The sequence below is a fragment of the Cygnus olor genome, chromosome 12, assembly GCF_009769625.2.
Source record: "Cygnus olor isolate bCygOlo1 chromosome 12, bCygOlo1.pri.v2, whole genome shotgun sequence".
Classification (NCBI taxonomy): Eukaryota; Metazoa; Chordata; class Aves; order Anseriformes; family Anatidae; genus Cygnus; species Cygnus olor.
In genome coordinates, this window is record NC_049180.1 from 3,556,510 (window position 1) to 3,578,597 (window position 22,088).

The following is a 22,088-nucleotide window of genomic DNA, read 5'->3' on the forward strand; positions in this document are numbered from 1 at the left end:
AGCAAACTACATCACAGTCTCTAAAACCCTACACAAAGGATTTCCTTAAAATTCCCGGGAGAGGTATCCACAGCATGAGCTCCAGCTCATCCCGTGACCAGTTCTAACCCAACAAAAGTAGGGTGAGGCTTTGCATCAGTTCATACAAACCCTAGACACGATCTGTTTTACCTTCTAGAACAACACAGATACTTACGCTTCACAAGAGAAGAACCACCGAACTGAAACTGCCTCGGTGCAGAAAAATACACAAGGTCTAAATAATCAATTTCATTACAGTTGCTCTGATGAGTTTTGTTACCCTAATGCCTGAAGTTCTGCATAACCAACCTAAGATGAAATGCCTTTTCCCAACACCAATTCCTGCACTCTTAGATAGTGTCTACATTATAATCAAAAAGTACATACCCGGACAGGAAAAAAAAGAAAAAAAAAATCACACTAAGATGATAGTTTGCATTCAGTTTACAGCAAGCGAAACACCGGCAACCAAAAGGCCTGTAATGCTGGCACTTCACAGCACTTGGAGTTTCTCTGAACCACCCTCATCAGTCGTAACTAGCAGAAGAGCATCTGAGCACTCCGGACAGCAAGTTAACCATTAATCAACATTAATTTCCCTATCGTCTATAGATAACATTTAGAAGACAAGAGGCATACGCTAGCACTTGATAAAACTTCTACAAGCTGTTTCAGACTCTTTCAGTTCCAAGGTTAATACTTTCAGATGTGTACCTGCCGAGAAATCAGACACATCGAATTGTGATTCCTTCAAACGCCCGCCTGGAACGTGCCCTACACCGCATCAATCTCTGCACCTGGCAACGCTGTTCACCATACCTCAAAGTCCCGCTCACAGATAATAAATCGGTTGGGACTTCACCACACAAGCTCCGAGGAAAAGGGGTTTCAGACCCAGATTGCTTACACCCAGCTTTAACGCAGCAAGAGCCCGACTTGCTCAGAAGTATCGTTGCTTGTCACGGATGTTTCCAGGGCACAGATCGGGGCATCAGCAGCCTCTTACCCTACAGTGACTCCAGCCCCGCAGTTACCCGAGCAAAGGATGAGCACAATCACTGTGGCAATGCTTACAACAGGGAGCAGGTCCAGCCTCACACGGAACTCATTTGTCTTACATCGCCATTTAGTCCTTAGGCCTCTCCAAAAACTCTACACGTCAAATACTAAGGTATGAAAAATTAAAATACTACTGAAAAATTTGGATGAAAAAGTCATGCAGAGATGAGAAAGGATCTTGTTTCCTTGCTCATTAAGTAAGGCCATCTCCTATATAAATTTCATACGAACTCCCTCCATGTTTTCACAGAGTAACGAAGAATACGAAGAATAACAGAATTACGTAAATTAGTTTACCAAAAGGGATGCTGTTACTTCAGAAGCACTGGGTATTTCAACAGTGAAATGCTACAATTCTAAGACTAAAAAAAAAAAAAAAAAATCATTCTAAGAATCTAAAATTTCATTTTAAAACAATAATTAAACTTCCATTTTAAAACAATAAGCAAAAATATTTTTAGCACTCAACTGCATATTTCAAAAATTAATCTTGATCTATGTCCTCAGCTGAACAAGAACATCTGCGTGAAAAGCATGCTGAATAGTTAGTAGTCAACGATGTCAATGGTAACCCACAAGGCAGAGCAGGAATACTGCTTGCAGGAGAGTGCACTCTTCTGCCAACACCAGAGTTGGGAGAAAAATTGAGAGGACAACACAGAGTTTTGAAAATTTCCTACTGTAACGTTGCCCATAGTCTTTTACAGATGCATAATCCTTAAGAGGCTTAATTCAGAGTCAAATCTGATCTTCCCCTCCTTCTCAAACTCTCTCTGCAACCTACGTACAAGCTTTCTGCTCCAGCTCCTGGGAGGCAATCCTGCCTCCTGTCTCAGTGAGCAGGTATTTTGCATTGCATTTCTCCTGCTGCTCCCCAGACCGTGTACCTTAGCAGAGCAGCCATCTACTCAGAAGCGCATTCAAGGATCCTTTAAGATAAATCAAAGTCCGGCGGGCTTGATTTCTGCCATAGATAAAGAGCAATGTGAAAAGAGCCTTGTATTATAAATTTCAACTATCTTCCACTTGTAGCCGTTTAAGAAAAACAAATGGAAAATAATAGTCTCTTCTGCGGGGGGCTGGAGAGGAGGAGACTTTGTGGAACTCTTGGGAGAAATAAATCCCTCTCTGCCACCTTCCCAGTTTCTCGTCAGTGTTTCCAGACCTCTCCTCGGGAATGGAAAAACAAAATAGCAATCCCTGAACACAGGGATGGATCCCTTCCAGTTTGGAATTCACAACTGTAAATCAATTTGACCGTTTGCCAGACACATACAATATGTTATTAAACGCATCAAAACAAACAGTATTTTAGCTAATGTGAGTAATCACATAGCAACACAGCAAAACGCCTTCCCTACAGTGCATGAGCAGAAATTGACGTTTTTGCCATTAATTCTAAGGTTTTTAACCATATAAACAAGACAGCAGAAGGCATGATGGTAAATCTCTTCTTTCAGACACTGACACAACTGGCACACGAGTGACAAAAATCAAAGCAGCATGAAATATACTTTGTGCAAATCTGAAATGGCACCTCTTCCACATGAAGCCGCTAATGCCATGGGTGCTCCAGGTTTTAATTGAAATATATGCTATCAGCACTTCAGATTCAATTTATTTATTTCCATCTATCAACAATTTGCAATTACAGTTCTGGGACTGATTCAAAACATTCTCATACAGCTTTGGATAGTGTCAAAAAAAGAAATACTACTAAACTCCTGAACACGTTTCAAAGAACCAGGTACAACTGTACTCTGACCTCCTTCCTATCTGAGCAGAGGACATCAAAAGACCCAAACCTTTGCCTCCTGCTTCAAGGACTTAAAATTGGGATGGACTACAATATCATACAACTACTAGACAGATGGATTTATTTATTTTTTTTTTTTAAAGATCACATTTACATTATTTTTTTCTATAATTTACGTGTACTGAATGAATGAGCCCAGTGAAGCTGGTACAGCAGGAAGGATTTCCAAAACGCACTAGCAAGCCTGGCATCACCGGTTTTTGCTTTCGGCCTGCCGTGCTGTAAGGGATCACATTTCCTTTTGTCAAGTACCTGCCTCACAGAGTTCTCATGTTAAACACCTCTTTTAGAGCAACATCAATATCTCCAAAGACCCTACATGTCACTTGAAACACCACCAAATGACAAGAAAACTGAACTCACTTTTTCAATTTGATTACAACTGAACAAAATACATCTGCATTCCAGCAGATTTTATGCCATTTTGAACAAAAAAGAAAAAAAAAGACAAAGAATTAAACAGCCTGACCTGCAAGCTCTCTCCACACCAACTTTTCTTGCTGTGCTCTCCTTAACCACTTATAAAATGAATGCAAATGTTACCCCACTGCCTGGAATTAAGCCTCCGCTGTATTCCAGTCCTGCCACATGAACGCTCTCCGGAGGAGCACAAGGAGGAAGAGCACGTTACGCAGCTGCTTGTCCTAAAAAACTGGGTAGAAATAGCCCTGCTCATGCATCATCATCTCTGCATCACCTGTGCAACAAGAAAGCTAGGAAAATGAAGTGTCAGCTTTTGCTTTCAAGAAGCATTAATGTGGCTTTCATCTGATAACCAACAGCTTCAGATCTTCCAGTCAGATTAGTTTAAGTTGCAAATACTCCCACTTCAACGGCTTTTTCACAAAGGAGTTAAAAATACAGCTTTTTACTTAATGGCAACAAGGAACGATTCAAGCACATCTAAGCAGAAGGCCTGACAAGTAAAAACTAGTTCACGTACAAACTGACAAACTAGTTTATGTACACCATAAGCTGTACAATCTTGCTCATCTAGATACTTCTAGAAAGCGTGGTTATTCTTGGAGCTACCAGAATGACCCGGAGCGGAGGAAGGAAGCGAACCATGCGGACAGACGCGGCAGTGGAGAGCCACGTGTCCGAGAGCACGTGGGTTTCAGCAGCAGAGAAAATATTCTTATGTTAGGCATCCCGGCAGCACATGAAGGGTCTCTCTCATCCTTTACTTCGCTTGCACTTTGTCAGATTGTCCATTCTTTTTTTCTTGAAGACGTAGGGAAAAACAACCTTCCTTCAGGTCCTCCCTCCTTTTGATACGGAAATCCATTAAGTCCCAGTACATGGATTGTTACTTTGTTTGATACGAGGCTGTCTGAACTTTCAAATCCCATGAAACATAATGCTAAGATGCTCATAAAAACAGACAAACTCCCACATCCAGGAGCTACTAAGACCACTGTCCATCTTTACGGTAGTATCACAGCAGAAACGGAAATATTTTAGACAAACCAGCTTCTGAAAAGAAAAATGATATATCCTCTAAAAAGACTGCACAAAAATAAAACAATTTTAAATTATTCCTCTGTATTAATGAAAGAGGGAAGTCCATTTTTATCAACAAAAACTACAGGAATAAAGTTGTACTTGAGGGTGGAGGGGCTGCGCATTAAAGCTTGTAACAGTTGAAAACCCAACAAATTGCGAGCAAACTCTTCGCACCGCTTACAGGCCTCTCTCACTCGCCCGCAGCCCATAACCAGAGCGCTAACAAATCCACACAGCGCCCGGAGGAAGATCAGAGCTAGGTAAATGTAGGTCAGCTAAGCCCATGAGTCAGGGCAACTCTGCCTGCCTGCCATTTGAGCAATCGCAGGCTCAAAAAAAAAAAAAAAAAATCCAAGAGTGCATGACTGTACTTTCCCTTTTTTTCCAATTTGGGTTTCTCGGATGTTATTACAGAATTCTTCCAGCTGAATAACGTTAGGCATTTTGCACACATTTTACTTGAATTAATCTGGGGAGTATTTATTCCATTGTTAAAAAAAAAAAAGTTGATACTTTTCAAAAACTCATTTCCTGATCACAGGAAAAAACCAATCATTGCCTAGTAGGAAAACCCAAGTCGGTGAAATCTCACTTGCCTCCACAGAGTTCATAAAGGGCTGGTTTAATGAAAAAATGGCACCTACAACCTCATGCAAAAATGGGGGCACAACATGATCTGCGCAGTTTCTCCTGAAGACTGTAATTCAACTATTCTCAAAAGCCAAGCTGGTTGTGCTCTTCCGCTATAATTAGTTCTCATCAATTACGTAACACTTTAAATAAGACCAACGCACTGATCAATAATCATACAGAAATCTGCCAAAACTCTAGCTCATTTCTAATACCAAAACGACTTCTGTTCATGTGCTCTCTTCTTTTTGTTACTGAAAAATAGGCACTTACTGGAGTTCTTCCATTTCAACCAAACAGACGCTGCCACAAAGAGCAGCGAGTCTGAGGAAGCTGCCCACGAAGCGGAGCTTTCCCCAGTGGAGATTTTTCTTCTGTTCCACAAAAATGAGGCCCAAAACCAATGGCCACCATTATTTTTTTTTAAGCAATGCTAAAAAAAAGAAAAAAAAAGAGGGGAAGTTTCTGTCTTTGAAGAGGACGATGCACTTTTATCACTTACATGTGATCATAAAGCAACAGCTCACTGACAGGAGGATATAGCCGTAATTTCTACACTTTTTAATTTGCATTCTGTGGGAGACCATCAGCTACTCTCACTTCACTCCCTTTCAAAATACAGAAAAGGAGTTCCTTAGGCCTTCCCCTGGAGCCCAAGGTAAGCGTGCTACACAAAGAGCAGCAGCAGGGAAGAGCAGCCCCTTTGGGACTCCAGCAGCGGGACCCGGTAAGCGCTCTCCAGCCTGCAGGAGGGTAGATAACTACTGAACTGTCAGAGCCGATCACATCCAAACTCTGGAGAGCAAAAGATAGAATTTCTGACACCCCTACACCAGCAGCTCCTTCACTGCAAACCCACAGAACATCTGCCTGTGACCCACGGAAGTAACTTTTTCCAATCTATTTTCTTGTGATGTCTTCAATCCTAACATGAGCCAAACACAAAAATTCCTTCCTATTGAATTCCCCAGGCAGGCAGTCATTGCAATTACCAGAGATAAATGCTTCCAAAACAGGTAGATAGGTCCTTACTCGGTTTTGAATTCAAGAGCAGTTGTTGGTAAAAAACATTAATGCTAAGCCTCCACTTTCACACGTTTCAAAGAGTTTGAAAACACCAGCTTCGAGCTGGTTGCTCACAATCAGCAGACATTTACTTCAGAGCTCTGCTTGCAGTGAACAAGTTACTGCATCCAACGTGCAAATTCCGAGCTTTTCCTATAACGAGAAACAAAAACGATCAAGACCTGAACTATCCTGGTTTATTAGAATGTGATAAGCACTGAGGAGAGAGAAGTTGGAACATGAAGTTTTTCAACAACACAGCCACTTGAAAGCTATTTTATTATAGGTGGGGCAGACAAAACAATCTCTTACTAATTTTATCTAATACTTCCCAGCAGAAAAACCTCGGTGATAACCATTTTTCTCTGCCAGACTAAATTATTAGGGCTGCAACCTTTTGTGCCACATACCTACAGCAGAACGAACTTCTAAGAACAAAGCAGTAACATTGGTTTTGCATCTGGAGAACACTGTCTTGGCCACGTTAAATAGCAAATTGTCTTTGAACAGCTCACAGAAGTCCACCCGAATTCCTGACATACGATATAAACTGGCACTTTTCTGAAGTTTACAGAACTTTATTTAGCAGCTGAGATTTGGAAGGGTTGTTTTGAACAAGCTTCTTTCCATTCCTCCAGGGGGAAGAACAGCACACGTGCCACCCTGCCTACCATCCGTGAGTTCCTAGTATCGAGGAGCCTGCAGAGGATGCTCGGGGCTAGCAGAACCCAGCCAGCCTTTCCCCGGAGCGGCTGCCAGCCTGAGAGCTTCGGAGGTGCTTGGCAGAGGAAAGCCATCCTTCTTCTGTGCTAACTTTACTTACCTACGTTTACCTCACGGGCAACTTTGATCCTTCAAATCGATGATTCAGAAAAATCAAAATCAAGCCAATGCATCTAGACTTGAGCAAGGTTATTATTAAAGAGCAAAAAAGGGAGGTAAAGTTATGGGAAGAAAGTCTCCAGCAAGGCCCTGAGCTTTAGAAATTTAAGTTTGAATATAAGCACATTTTAAAGTGAGTTTAAGGAGATTACAACTGGCTTGACAGGCCGAAGATGAAGAAACAAATGTTAAATGAACAGTAGAGACGGGATCAGAAGTTACTGGTGGGGAAGGCATATTAAAAAAAAAAATAAAGAAGAATGGAAAGAACTCATCTGTGCCTGCCAGACCCTTCTCCTCTCCAAACGCTGAATTCTCACCCAAAATTCTGGAATCACGTCCTTCTTCTACTGTTGTCAGAAGTCTCTCTAATCCAGTTACAGCAGTCTATACCTTGAATCCTTTTAATAATGCTCCTTCTCTTATGAACTGCTCCATAAGCTTAAATAGCAGCTGCAGGTAAAGGTGCTCACCTGGCAGATGCTGTGGGTGAGGCTCCAAACAGCACCCTGTTATTTAGGACAAGGAAATTACACCAAAAAGTTCCGCTTCTGAAGTCGAGTACTCAAATGCAAAGCTGCCCAAAAATTAAGATGGCTTGTTATCTTCACTTGACTCTGCTCACCCAGTTGCTTACATTCTGTATTTTTTGCTCATTTCCACTGCTGACACCTTCCCAGAGGACTGATGCCTCACAGAATCAATGCAGACCTGTCCCAGGAGATGCCATGCCAGGCACTAAGGGGACCGCTGCTCTTCCAGTTTGTCAAGAGAGCTAAAAAAAGCACTGGGAAGTAAAGAAAAGTGGGGAAAAAATGGGTAGCTTGTGCTTAACTGTAGTTGTGGAAAACTAAAATCCATCTGTAACAGCACCACAGCTGAACAAGTCACCCACACAGCGCTTTTCACAAGCAATTACTCAAGGCACGATTTAAGATGGCTAAGATTAGGCGAGGTAAAAATTAGCTGTCTGGACTCCAACCTGACAGGAGGGCAGATTAGCTCCCTCGGAAGGCAGTCGAGCCCAGCCACCAGCTGCACGCCTCTCCTGAAGGCCCAACTCCGCATCCCGGCCCCACATTTCGGAAGTGCTCAGCGCTCACGACTACAGCTGGGTGAGCCTTAACCTACGAAGTTTAATATTAATCCAAATGCAGAGCAAAGTCCTATCAAACCCACAACTGCATTGTCTTTTTTTTTGTTTTGTTATTATTCTTGGTGGCCAAAGCTAATGATACCAAGCAACGCGGCACAGTACCATGCATTTAACAGTACGAGAAAATGCTGCCTGACCATTAAAGCCAGGAGCCATCTGCTTCGTAAACCATGGCCACAGCTTCTCCTCTCCTCCTGCTGGACACGCAATCCCACCTTTCCTCCTGTGCCAGTGCTGGCACACGCTGAACAGGTCGGCAAGATGATTACGCTCAGAGAAAACTATCCACGGTTTTTCTTTGCAGTGGGGGTGAGGATCCCAGGTGAGGAACCAGTATAAAGCAAAAGGCGCAAGCGGTAAGGAGCAAGGAGCAGGGAGACTTTCCTTTCTGCAGAGCTGCGACCTGCCCGCTGTGGGTTAAAATCCCATGGAGAAACAGCCGAAAACGAAAGAGCAATCTGGGAAAAAACCATCATGATTTGACTCAAGGGGGTCACAAAAATGAAACACAACTACAACCACATTAATAACGCTAACCCTCCGATCCTGCTGAAGTTTGACAGCAATTCTACAGAGGTTCTTTCCCTGTTTTCTCTCTGCGGGACCTCCAGCGCCTTGTGCTACTTCAGCAGGTGACAAATGCATACGCCATCCGCTCTCCCGGCAGACAGAGGCTGAGGACACCATTTATCATGTTGATTCCCAGTGCAGACGCAGCCATCCACCTCCTCTGCCATCCTGACACGTGGTAGGTAAGTGGCAGCAGACACCCGAGCGAACGCGGCACTGCCTGTGGCAGCAGCTTTCTATTTTGCACTGGTAGCGAAGTTAAAATGAAAACTGGGACACCACACACACGCCACCTCTGCCACCTCCTCCGAGGACGGTTTTAGAGCTTAAGTAGCTGCAACACAACTTTATATAGCTACAGGATAGCTGTTAGAATGCATTCACAGATTTGTACGCTGCCGCAACTAAATCCCAGACAGTCAGTGCATTAAACACCCATATTTATAAATGGCAGCCTTAAAAACCGGGTATGAACACGGCAGTAGGTTCACTGTATGACAATGCTGTTGATTTTCAAGCCATTTTTAGGTAGCTCATTTCAAAAGAGCAACACTGACTGTGATGCTACTTCACATCTTCCCTCATACGAGATCCCCTGCCAGCTTTCTTCTGCGCAAATGAGTGCGGAGAGCGCAAAACAGAGCGCCCAAGGTACTGCCAATGCTTTTTGCAATACTGAAGACAATTTCAGTACCTTGCTTCCCAAGGAAAAGAACTTAGACTGGAGCAGAGTGGCATGCAACTACTGCTGAAGCCAGGGCCCTGGGAGATCAGAGCACACCCCACGTGCCTGCAGAGTCCCCACATTGCTGAAAAAGGAGTGGGAACAGTGTGGGGGACCCCAGGTGTGTGCCACCGAAGTGCCATCTGATCTGCAAGGCTGGCATGGCTGGGAGCAAACCCTCGCGTCTCAGCCCGCACACTGAATTCATAGCATTTTCTGCTCTCAAACACCACCAATTTAGGAAGCTTTTGAAAGAACGTGCTTCTAACCTAAGCGTACAATGACTCCTTTGGTCCCAAATCCAGGAAAACAGATTCCTGAAAATCATTAAAACAGCTGGTAAATACAATCAGTCACTCACGCTATTGTCTGAAATGGCTGTTTTGCAAATAACAGTCAGAAAAACCAAACTAAGTTTCCAAATACTGACATCTGCCATTATCAAGTATTGCAACTTTTGGCTTCTCAGTAAGCAGACCAGATGCGGCAGCCTTCTACTTGAAGCCAGCCTTCAAAGATAATCGAATCAGCTGTTGTTCACTAACTGCAGGCATTTTTTTTTAAATGCTGTCGTAAAATAAATTTGAAGCACAAACACCAATCAAAAAAAAAGTACGCAAAGCAAACTGCTATAAAAATATAAAACACCGTAGCTCTTAGCTAAACCCGAAGATTTGAAGCTGTAGAAAGTGTAAGAGTTCAGACTAACTGTCAAGTCGTGCTACCACGGAAATGTCACACCCGGGCAGCGAGGGATCCCCTGGCACGGCAATTTCTCATCCCAGGGCCAACCATCGCTGGCAGCACCAAAAAGAAAGAAAAAATGGTGCGCAACTGGCCTAATCCTTCCAGGAGTAAATGCTGATGAAAAACGCTGGAAAAGCTCTATTTTAAGGATGCAATTCCAGCAAAGTAGAAAACCGTAGTGGCCTTGCCATGACTACGGTTAGCGCTGAGCGTATACAAGCGTTCGTTGCCTTTATCCTCTCCATTAAGGCAATCGACTCTGGCAGCACCCAAAACGCCCCTTTTGCACCACCAAGAGTGACCCCCGCAACCCAGAGCTGGGCCGGGACAGAGGTAAAGCTCCAGAGCCCAAGAACACAAACTTGTTGGCGTGAGCACTCTCAGCAGCTTTACTTGGCCTGCTCTGAAAGCTGACTGCTCCTCTTTCACACTTTTATGATTCTGCTGCGCTTACAGTTTTTGTCGCTTGCAATTCCACGATGGTAATTTTATGTATTTCATCCTTGCTTGCCATGAGAGCGCATTAACTGCACAAACGCTTCTATAAACACTTCGTTGTTGTCACAAGTTTCGTTAAGGAGCTTTCACTATCTGTAACTCACGGAAGTTTAACTTGTGAAGGGGCAATAGCCCACGATCACAGCTTTTAGCTGAGAAGTAAATGAATATTGAGACTTGCCTAAGTAAGTTGTCTTTGACTTTCTTCCAGTTTTACAACAATTAACTACAGTGCTCCCCAGAACTTTCCAAACAGTGGCAGCTTTGGTTTTCTATCCTGAAGGCAGCAAAGGAACAGCGAGGTTTTCCATGTTTTATGGACATTTATAGCACCACTTCTTTCTTTCTTTGGTAACAACCAGCTATTATTAGAGGCCGTATGATTTAATGGATAGAGCGAGGTTGACTGGAACTCAATAGATCGGGCTTCTTCTTGCAGTTCAGCTGGAACTTGTGCTGACTGCGACTCTTTCTCTCTCTCTGCTTTATTTCCCCTCTCCTTTTATCACATCTATTCACATTTAAACTGAGAACACCACCCCACACCATGCACAGGTAGAGCATCAATTTTAAGCAAATCCCCTCCCAAGTAGCACGATCCAAAACACGCTGGGTGTGATTAATCTAATTGCCTATTGCTACCATTAAAAAACGTAGCTGAACCTCTTCCATTTGCCTCCTCATCCAACCTACATCTTGCAGCAAGAAACGAAGGGAGTATCAGAATCTTGCCCCATCTCCCCTTTACTTCTGTCAATGTAGTTTCTTGAACTCCCACCTTGTATAGAAGTATGGTTTGAATTCATGTCCCTCTCTAAAAGGTATGTGAATCTGACCAACCGAGTGGCGTGTGCAACAAGAGCTCTGCTTCACCGGAAAACCAGGAGAGAGAAATCCGTGGTTTGATACCACACATGGCATCCGAGGCCTTGTCCTCACACACTGGAAGCCGGCACATCCAAAGGACTCGCTCTTGCTGTCCGATACGTGGCGATCCGGTCTGCAGTTCAGGACTCCTCGGTGCTAAATCAGGTGATCTTTCATCATTTTAAATCAGGTTGAGGTGAACCAACCTCAACCGCGTGTGTTTTTGCGGCACAGTCTGAAGAGCGAGCTGTGGACAAGTTCCCACCGAGACAGGTATGTGCCTATGGCCACGCTGTTAAAGCACCCGTGAAAGCAGCAGCATTACCTTGCTGCTGTAAGGATCGCTATGGGGAACACATTGCTACACCACCTCCAAAGGAATCCCACCCCAACGGGACAAAACATTTTCATGACAAAAGCCCTGACTTCTTTGCATGGAGGATATACGATTCCTGTATTTTAAATTACACTTGTAAATCCGTCGCCAGCCTGCAAAATTCATGGGGAAAAACGAGGCAGGAAGCCTGTGAGTCACTCCAGCAGGCTCTGAGCGTATGAAAAAACATGCCTGCTGCACTAAGGGAATACAGCACGGCTATTTCTGCTCGTATGCTCAGCTTCATTCAAACAAAGAGAGAAATGTCTCCCATACACACAATTCTTTCAAGAAAATCGACTTTAAGGTTTTTTATAAATGCATCTTTTCACACAACCTGAAACAAGATGTTTCTTCTTACACACAGGGCATTTTTCTCTTCCAGCTCAAAGCTGAACCCCAATTCTTTTATCAAATTGAAGCAGTTACAGAAGGGGTTTTCCAGTTCATTCAGGGGAAGCTGATCCACATCCCTTTCTTTCCAAACTTAATTCCAAGACAAACAACATATAATACTTCTTTTAAAACTTTCATAGACCATGCAAATCCACATACAATGCTATAAACAGCAAAATTCCCCAAAGCACCTTTGTACATTTTTCATTTCTGCTGTGCTAACTTTTGTGACTATCACAGGACTGCAAGAATGCCTTTCTTAATTTTGTGTTAAACTTTTTTTTATACTTTTCCATAGGGTATATCCTTTAAATTAGCCTTACACAATCACTTTGTCAGGGCTACTGTGACTTAAACTACCTCCTGCCTAGGTGTAGGTGAAAAAACAGCCCTTGCAATGTGCACTGCAGATTAACAGATCTTACACCGTCAAACAAACAGGAAAAGTTCTTAAATGTATTTAAAATATCAAGAACATCTGCAATTAAATTAGGTATTAGCGAGTCAAATACAAAATGAAAAAGACTAATGTACTTCAAAGTTTTACTCTATTAGGGTGTTAATGAATATATTACCGTGAGCTCTGATCTAGCAAAATCCTTGAAGTGTTTTCAAACTGATCCACACAGCACCATTATTGGGAATAACACTTCAAATATGTAGTAATAAACCTATACATTACAGTTTCATGAAGTAAAAATAGGGTTTAGAAACCAAATTTTAAAATATTTGCTTCTTCACTGCGGTGTTTGTGCATATATATGCACATGTGTACACACACACACGCTATTTTTCACTATGAAGCATAACCCTTTGTCCCATAATCCTGAGCTGTATGTTTAATGACCACACATAAAACACTTCCATCAAAAAGAAAAACCGCAGTTCTAGCATGTTTAATTCTTTGGAAATGAACATCTACATTGCTGAAATGGCATTCGAGTGACAAATGACTATAATCCAGTGGCCCAAGGCCAGCAAGTTCTATTCCAACGGCTTTGCCTGTTTTGTACGACACAGCATGTTGCACGTATATCACCAAACAGAAACCAGACAGCTTAGTTTACCTATAAGCAAAACCCCACTTAACTTTACAGCTATTTTAACAGCTACACAAATGCAAAAAGCAACGTGTCTATGCAACTGCCTACAAAATTTGGATTTATTAATAGGTAAATGGCAGGATCCATTCTAAAATGTCTCTGAATCAGTGCTGTACTCTGAAATTCACAGAATAAACAGGAGTGATTCACAAGAAGTGTGGTTTTCATTCTATTATTTGCATGCTGCCACACAGCTCCAAATTTAAGTTGTATGTCAGTTTTCCCAGACTTCCTTTTTTAAGCTAACCAGCCCACACTCACGCACTGCACTGCAGGGATTCACCATTCACATTTTGGAGAGACAAATGATACCTTCTGGCTACCTAAACTCGCAGCTTCGGTCGCAGCCTGAATTCCCCAGACCTGGACGCCGAGGAAAGCTGCTGGCTGCAGCGGCAACGGCGCCAGCGCAAGGGGCGAAGCAACCAGTTCTCAGCAAGGAAAGAGGGGCTCTAAAAACAGGCAGACACGAATCCAGCCCCTTTACTCCCTTAAAACATGGAAAAGCAGCTGAGTACAACAGCAGCAGCGGCAACGGGATGATGAATGCACCTCTCTCCCAATCCATCCACTGGCAGCACTGGCCCAAGGCCACTTTTTGTGCTGGGAGTGCTCCCCAAACCCAGAGCTTTCCATTCATTTCAGGATCCTGACAGAAGGAACCTATGCTGCCCTCTCTTCAAACCATTCTGCCTGTAAGGGCACCACAGTATTAGACACATCTGCACGGATACAAGCAAGCTAGCACAAGAAACCCCTCCAGCTGCCTAACAACCTTTTTTTTTTTTTTTTTAAGGTTTATTTTTGAGACGGATCAATTTCCTAATCAAAGTCACTACTCACAAACTTCAGGCAGCACACTGCCAAGACAGCACAAGGCACGTGCCTACAGATTTTCTTTTACCCTTCCAGAGTCGGCGCTGGCTTTAGGGAGCAGCAAAGCCTCCGGCCGCGAGGGAGCACCGCTGCAAGGAGCCGTAAAAGCCGTGGTCTGCAGCACGGTACTTCAGGGAGCCGGGCTGCGTGCCATGCTCCGACTTCCAGTTCTTCTGGTTGTCGGGCCAGACGTAGGCTTGGGTGAGGATGAGCGGATCAGCTCCTTCTGAACACAAACTCCACTGGTTTTTACTTCAGCTGGCGTTGGGGCAATATGGTACGTTTAAAATGGCACCAAGTTAATCTGACACCGCACTAATGGTGAAAGAACAAAACAAGCATAAATGATTCATTCCCCTACGGTATCCTTTCTTCTGCTCACCTTGTTTTCACAAGATTTGTGCTTGAAATGTTTGTATTAATTCACCCTATCAAAACGGTAGGAAAGGGGCTAAAACAACTCCGCACGCAGTTCCTACAGAGCATTATTCTTCCTCAAACGGGGAAACTGTTGTTAATTATTTTTCTTTAAAAAGCAAAATTTAGACGTCCCTGTTGGAAAATGGTTCCCACTACATCCAGCATTAATTCAGCTCTCCCTCTGTGGTGTCACACAGAACCAGGAGTGATACAACAGGTTTACTTCTAGCTTGCCTTCAGAATTTTGAATACACTCAGAACACGCCCAGAAAACTGACAGCAACACTTTAATATCTCATTAAATGATTATGAAATAAACGACAGGGAATACGGAGGTATGAATGAATGACCAGTATTATCTGAACTGTGTTACCATCTACTCGTACGCTTGCTGACCAGCCGGCCATCCAAAATTAATCCCCCCTTTGAAAATACACGGTATGGTCATGTTCCACGACTCATTCATTGCAACATGCAAACCGAGCGGTGAAGTAGTTCTGCACGCTGCTTCGTGAATCCATTAGCCGGCAAAAATCCGACGATGCAGTTTAACTGTTTAGAAGAGCACAGTTTCCTAGAAGACTTTCTCCCATGGGACATAAAATGCCTGTTATCAAATCACAGCCATACAGCAAACCTCTGTGTTCTGCCTAGAACTCGGCACTACGACACAAACATAATGACCACGTTAGTTACTCTCGAGCTCAGAATCCACAACTTTATCAGAACACTTTTAATTTTTCTACTGATCTTCAATACTACCATCCTAAAATGGAAAGGAAAATTACATCCCTAAACTTATATTCAGGTTCTCCATCTAGAAGAGCCCAAAATATTGTTACCTCAATTCAGCAGTACAGCACTGTATGACTCTAGAATATGAATTCATACGAATCCCAGAAAGCACTTAAATAAATTGTTTGAATTAGGAAAAAAGATAACGAAACAAACAAACAAACAAAGATGCTGTGCTCAATGACACGAACGAAACATTAACTGTAAGATATCTTTATTGAATTATATATAAATTGAATTATATATAAATTGAAGCAGCAATCCTCACAAGACCTAACTATCTATCTTTACCTAGGGTTTGATTTAAAAGAGTACACACAGCAAGTTACAACTAAAGATGAATGTACAGCCTACTTTTAATTACAGCTTTGCAGTGCTTCACCATAAACTAGATCATCAGCTGAACTCTTTACTTTTTCATTCCAAGGTACAGCAACTTAATTAAGTACGGACACAAAAATTGCCTTTATTCTTCTAAATCAAGAAAAAAGCTGCACTGAAAAACTCAGCCTTATCAAACTGACTACATGTGCTGCTATCTAGTACTAAAGGGAGGGGAAAGGAGAGAGTCAAAGAGCTTCTGCTTTGGACTCTAACTCTTTTTGATATATGCCACGTTCTCCACATCATTAATTAGAGCAGTTGATGTGCAAAACTGAGTTTCCTCTACTTTGAAAGAAAAATTAAAGGATACAAAACACTGTAATCCCAGGCTACATTATGAAATTTGAAACAAACTCCAGCAACACAACTGCACTGTGAACATCCACATCAACAAAACCAGGTCCCGCTCTCTCTCAAGCACAAATAAATCCCGCTGGGCAAGAAATATCAGGACATTTTTCACCAATCACAAACTTTTCTTTAAGGAAAAATCACAGCAGCACTAACACGCACCTTCATTACGTCTGCGCCTTAATCACCCTTCAGAAGAATTATAGAGTACAGGACAGCACATCACCTTGCTTGAAACAATTTTTTTTTTTTCCACCAGAGAGTACACGATTTGTTAGCAGAACTATTTTTTTAACCCCAAGTTTCCTAAACTTTATTATTTACTAAAACCAAAGTTGCACCAAGTTTTGCAAACGCATGCCGCAGATCCTGCCTAACCTTTTCGCTACAAAGCGTTTTGGGAGGGAAAAAAAAAAAAAGAAGAAAACCCTTACAAAGGCCACTCTGAACTTAACCCACTGAGGCACCGCCGTGCCCCGAGCACATGGGGCTGGGGCTGGGAATGGGGCCGGGGCCGGGGCCGGCCGCTCCCCGCCCAGCTGGGGCTGGGGCCGGGGTTGGGGCCTCTGTGCCCGCGTCCCCACGCCTCGATCTTGCGACACGCGGCCCTTTGCACCCCGATGGGCGCAGCCTGACCGAGTGCCGTGCCGCGGGGGGGGGGGGGGGGGGGGGGGAGGGGGGGGATTCCTTCAGGCCCCCTTTACCGCCCCCTTCTTCCCTTCCCATCCCAGAGCGCCCCCCTCCCCAAACACCCCCCCACCCCAAATCCCACCCCAAATCCCTTCCAGACCTCCGCTGGCTCCTGGGGGGGGGGGGGGGGAGGGGGCAGTAGCCTCTCCAACTCCCCCGGGGGCTCCCTCAGGCCGCCCCCTCCTCTCTTTCCCTCTCAGGGCCCCCCGGAGACCCCCCCGAGCTCCCCTCAGCGGGGCCGGGCGGCGGCGGGACCCCCCCGCAGCGCCCCCGCCAAGCTGCACAATCACCGCGGGCCTACTCCCGGCCGCCACGCTCCCCGCTCACGGGGCCCGGCCGCTCCCTTCGCAGAGAGCCAGAGGAAGGGGGAAACCTCCTCGGCTTCCCCCGGGGAGGCCGCGCTCGCTCACCTGGGCGCTGTTGAGCGCCATGGCGCCCCCGGGGAGCTCGGCGTCCGCCGTGCGCCTCACGCCGCTGCCCCCGCCGCCGCCATCTTCTCGCTCCGCACGCAGCGGGCGGGCGGGCGGCGCGCACTGCGCATGCGCAGCGGCTCCTGTGGCGGGGCGGGAGTGGGGGGGGGGGCGGCGGCGCCTCTGCGCCTGCGGAGGGAGGGGGCGGCCCTGAGGGGAGGGAGGGAATGGCGGCGGTGGAGGGGGGGGCTCCCCTCGGAGTTTGGGAGTTATAGTGGGGAAGGAAGCCGCCTGCTGCCCTTTTTGTGGGTAGGGGGATTGGGGAAGGCAGGTTGAGGCGGTGGGGGGTTGCTGGAAAGGTTTTGCGTCCTGCCATCGAGTGTTGTGGAGCAGCCATGAGGCGAGTGGCCATGAGGTGAGCGGCCGTGAGGAGAGCGGCCGTGAGGGGTGAGCCCCTCGTGGGCAGCCCTCAGCTCGTCCCCGTGTGGGAAGGAGCCAACATCCATCCCTGCTGAGTGACCCAAGGGAGGCAGTAGGGGCCTCTGCCACCTCGGTGCTGAAAAACCGGGGGGATGTGAGCTGCCAGGCTGCCCTACACGGGACGTGGTTTAGTGGGTGACATTGGTAGTAACTGGGGGATGGTTGGACCAGATGATCTTGGAGGGCTTTTCCAACCCTAATGAATCTATGATTTTACGATTCTATGATCTGTTACCTGCCAAAGGCTGCCTGCCCAGCATCACCCCAGCAAGTAGGTTGGAGGCAGCCAGCACCCGAAGATGCAAGGACCAAGGGATCTGGCAGCGAAAAATCCTTGCTCCCGAGTAACGAGAAGGGAAATGAGGGCAGCGCGTGTTTGGGGAAAGAAAGTAAAAGTAAGTGACTGAGCTAATCTCGTGATTTTGGGAGGGCTGAGTCATGAGTGGATGCTGAACCCCCCAGGCAAGAGTCCATCAAATTAATCACTGATATACTCCGTAATTTTTTCCTTAAATTGCAGAATCCTGCAAAAGTCCACTTCAGTTTGGGAGGAAGCGTTAGGAAGAAATTTAGCGTGCCTGAAAGTTGAAAACAAGAAAAGGGAATAACTTTGTGAGTTTGGCAGCTCAAAGAGGAGCTTCACCGGAAACACAAAGACTTCACCCACCTCATTATCGGATAAGGACATTTGCCTTTCATTTCATGAACTGCAACACTTCATCTGTGCTCGTGACAGTAATGTGAGGAGCAGTAAATGATTTTCTGTATCGGCTTCTGGCCTTTTAGTTGACACACCCTGCTGCCACTCCCTTTCTTTTGTTTCTAGCAAGTGTTGCTCTTCTGTCCTAAGGCAGAGAACTGGCAGTGAAAATGGCTGTTTAATATTAAAATAGAAAAACAAAAAAGGGAGAGAAATGTATAGGGTTTTTGCATATAGCATTTCAAATATCTTGAAACCCTCTCTCCCTTCTGGAGTCTAATTTACAAGGTAAATAATGGAGTGAAAACCCTTAAGCGGCTCATCCAGCTGAAGGCAAAATTTCCCTCTGCCCACAACACTGCTTAAGTAAACCAACTTTTTGCTGGAAAGGTTGCCCCTTCAAATGGCTGAAAATACAAATGCACACAGAGCCTCCCATCTGGAAACCAGTTACTTCACATACCAGTATTGCTGAAAGCCATAGCTGATGATGGAAACCGACCCGTGGGCAGAAAGGATGTTGCTGTCTCACACTTCAGAAACATCTAAAACACCTTCAATTTTATCCTGTCTTGGTAGAGTTTCATTGTAAAGACTGTTACAATTTTACCATGATATTTTGTAATAATGTAAGTTTTGTAAGTTTTATTGTAATAGCATGCTTTGAAAGAAACTTCTACCTGCAGAAAGTTTCCTCCTCAATTCTGCATTATCATTCATTTTTGCCATTTTTAGCGATCTGTTGCTGCATTACTAGTTACTGCATTGCACTAATCATTTTTTTTCTGTCCTTTATGACAGTGGCCATGCACTATAACTCCCAAACAACTTGTCACCTTTCCGACTTTAAAAAAATGGTCCTGTATCTTGCTTTTGTGTATCCAGGTTCTTAAGATTCACAGAGTAATGTACCTAACGTCCTGGTACAGACATTTATTTTGTAAATTGATCAAGAACAAATGAAGGCTATGGCTGTGTAAATCAGAAAGAATTGTCGAACGTTAGCTAGAGAGCTAAATAAAGTACTCCAGGTCAGCTTCTTCACACTAACTGCTGGAATTGTTCTTACCCTACTGTAAATGCTTGGGAATGGCTTATCCTCCCATTCCTTACTCCTCCTGACTTCACGGGATCAAAAGACCTGTGCGCATGACAGTGCCCAGGAGGTGAAGGATTTGCACATCTGACTTCTCCACACTGAAGCGCCTGGGACCCGCACATCCATTCTTTCAGGGACAGGATATCTTCCTGGAGTGCTGCAGGAGCTGGCTGATCGCTGTGGAAGATTTACTGATGTCCACGTAAAGCTTCCCTGTAGTGCTAAGAGCTTTAGAGGCTCTAGAGACTTTCCTTTGGAGACAGAGCGCTTTTATCCCAGTAGTTTCTAGGTGCACTAAAGGCTTTGCTATTTCTCTGGTTATTCTGGTAATGGGATTCAACTGGGAATTAAAAAAAAAACTCAACACTATACAGTGTGTTGAGGGGACTAAGACACAAAGCTGGAGTGGCTGCTGTGTGTTTAGAGAAAAATCAGAAATATTAAAGCATCAGGAGCCTAAGGGACCGTACTGGTACCAGCCTCGTGCCTGTGGTGGCACAAAAACGGCATTGGGAAGGAAGCTCTTTTATTTCCATCCATCCAGACGCACACCATAAAGCACTTAACAGAAGCAGTCATGCGTCTTAAGACTTGCTTAGGTCCTCGTTGTGAAATCTCCCTCGGACAGCTGCTTGCGCACCGGACAGCGTTCTGCTGGATAGTCGCTCCTGGGGCTTTTCCCAAAGCTTCAGACTTCAGCACACCGGGAGTGCTGAAACCTGTGCTGAACGACCGTAAGCCCTGAACTTTCCATGACCTAAACTGCACGGGCCAGCGCCAGGCATCCTGAATTTACCAAAGGAAGTCAAGGGAGCAGCAGGAATGGTTGTACAGGTGGAGCAGCACAGGACACCGATAGGAGGTATTTTATTCCAAAATACATGGACAAAATCCTGACTCCCTATTCCTAAACTTTCTGAAAAACTGGAAAAATATGTTTAATTTGTTGACGGAGGGAACTTCAGCACGAACTAGTTCAAGTTAGCCTGCAACAAATTTCAAGCCTGGACAGGTCTCTGATAGATCATGTGGATGCTTGACTCCACATACTTTGCGTTTCAATTATCTACGCAGACCCTTTGGCTGAATTATCTGTGCCTCTTCCAACATTATCTCAAACACGAGCCTTCTCTCCTCTCGTGCAACTGTACGTTTCAAGGCTGACAATCTCAAAGGAACCTGCAAGTCTCTCTCACCTTCCGTTCACATTGTTGTTGTCACCGAACTAACTCATCACGATAAAAATTGGTATTTTTCCCCCAAAGCTATCCAGAGCTTCAGAGAAAGGCCACGCGATGCTAAATAAAACATTTGGTATCAGCAAACCTGCTACTGGGCTGCGTCTCTCTCACCAGTCCGGGAGTTGCCAGAAGGGAGAAGGAACCGTAAGGAGCTGGAGCTTGTGTGCACTTGACCTTGCCCTGCAGAGACAGCATTGCCACCTGGGCCGGGGACGCACCTGCCGTGACCACCGGGTCCAAAGACAACCCAAAACTGTAAGTTCATGAAACCATAATTAGTTCTGCAACAAAATAATAAGTAAGATTTGTTGTGCCACCTCTTTTTCCTGTAGAAACTTACTGCTCAGATCTTTAGGACATATCAGCAAGCTAAGAATCACAATTGGAATCCAGGTGTTTTTCTGCAAGTCAAAGCGCTTCTCTGAAAGAGTACAAAAGGGTAATTTCTTCCTCTAAATTCTCGAGAGGTGAGACCCTTCTTTGCTATCACTCGAGAATATTGAATCCTAAGGAGCACACAGAAACCACCAGTGTCTGGAAGAAAGCGGTCTGACCTCTTACAGAGAAAAGGCAGACACTCAGGCCCATTATTCTTAATTTAAGATTTCAACCTGAAAACAAAAGTATTTCCTGCTTCTTTCTCAAGCCTTCAAAACAACCGCGTCTCACGCTGTGGTGTAATTTTTCCTCGGGGTGTCTCAAGGGATTTGGGTTATCTAACGCTAGCGGTAGAGGCGCAGCTCCCCGACGTGCCGATGCCGAGGTGCACGCACGGTGCGAGTGTGGGACGAGAGGAGCTGAAGTTATCAGTAGCTGCGTCAGGTGAAACGAGCTCTCCGCAGAATTTGGCAGCAGGAGCCTTTTTGGAAATGAGGTAGAGCAGCAGTTATTTCTCCCCAGGGCAGGAAGAGAGCTGCGCTTCCTGACAAGAAGCAAAGCGTTGCACGAAGCGTGGGGATGAAGGCTGAGGAATGTACAGGTGCTGGGCTGACCCTGTAAGCACGGAGAGTGCAGGGAGGCGCCTGTTCCCCGTTCCCTTCGCCCTCATTGCTCCCAGACACGGCCGGCTGGGCTGCGAGAATCGAAGCAGACATCCCCTCACACGTATCCCCTCCCTTTCATTTTTGCTGAATTGCAGCGCCCTGATTTCACGGAGCAGTTTTTTGGAGGTGGTTTTGAAGCATGACCTGCTGCTGCCTTACACACCGCTCCCCTGCGAGCGATGC

General features: G+C 45.0%; 1 protein-coding gene and 2 long non-coding RNA genes across 3 annotated transcripts in view; 1 reads left to right on the top strand and 2 right to left on the bottom strand.

The window, feature by feature from the left end:
* The window catches only part of USP10 (ubiquitin specific peptidase 10), a 50,785-nt gene extending 33,269 nt beyond the window's left edge, over window positions 1-17,516 (bottom strand). Inside the window, exon 1 of the mRNA XM_040571642.1 lies at window positions 17,343-17,516. Within this exon, the coding sequence (XP_040427576.1) occupies window positions 17,343-17,363 (21 nt within the window). The 5' untranslated portion in view covers window positions 17,364-17,516. The remainder of the gene's footprint in view (window positions 1-17,342) is intronic.
* LOC121076968 lies at window positions 5,240-16,763 on the bottom strand. Its single transcript, XR_005823834.1, has 3 exons — window positions 7,300-16,763; window positions 6,065-6,250; window positions 5,240-5,465 (listed from the first exon to the last, which is right to left on the bottom strand). It is a non-coding gene; the product is annotated as an uncharacterized LOC121076968 (long non-coding RNA).
* Window positions 17,497-19,569, top strand: LOC121076967. The gene is made up of 2 exons (XR_005823833.1): window positions 17,497-17,757; window positions 18,343-19,569. It is a non-coding gene; the product is annotated as an uncharacterized LOC121076967 (long non-coding RNA).
* Window positions 19,570-22,088: the final 2,519 nt, after the last annotated feature.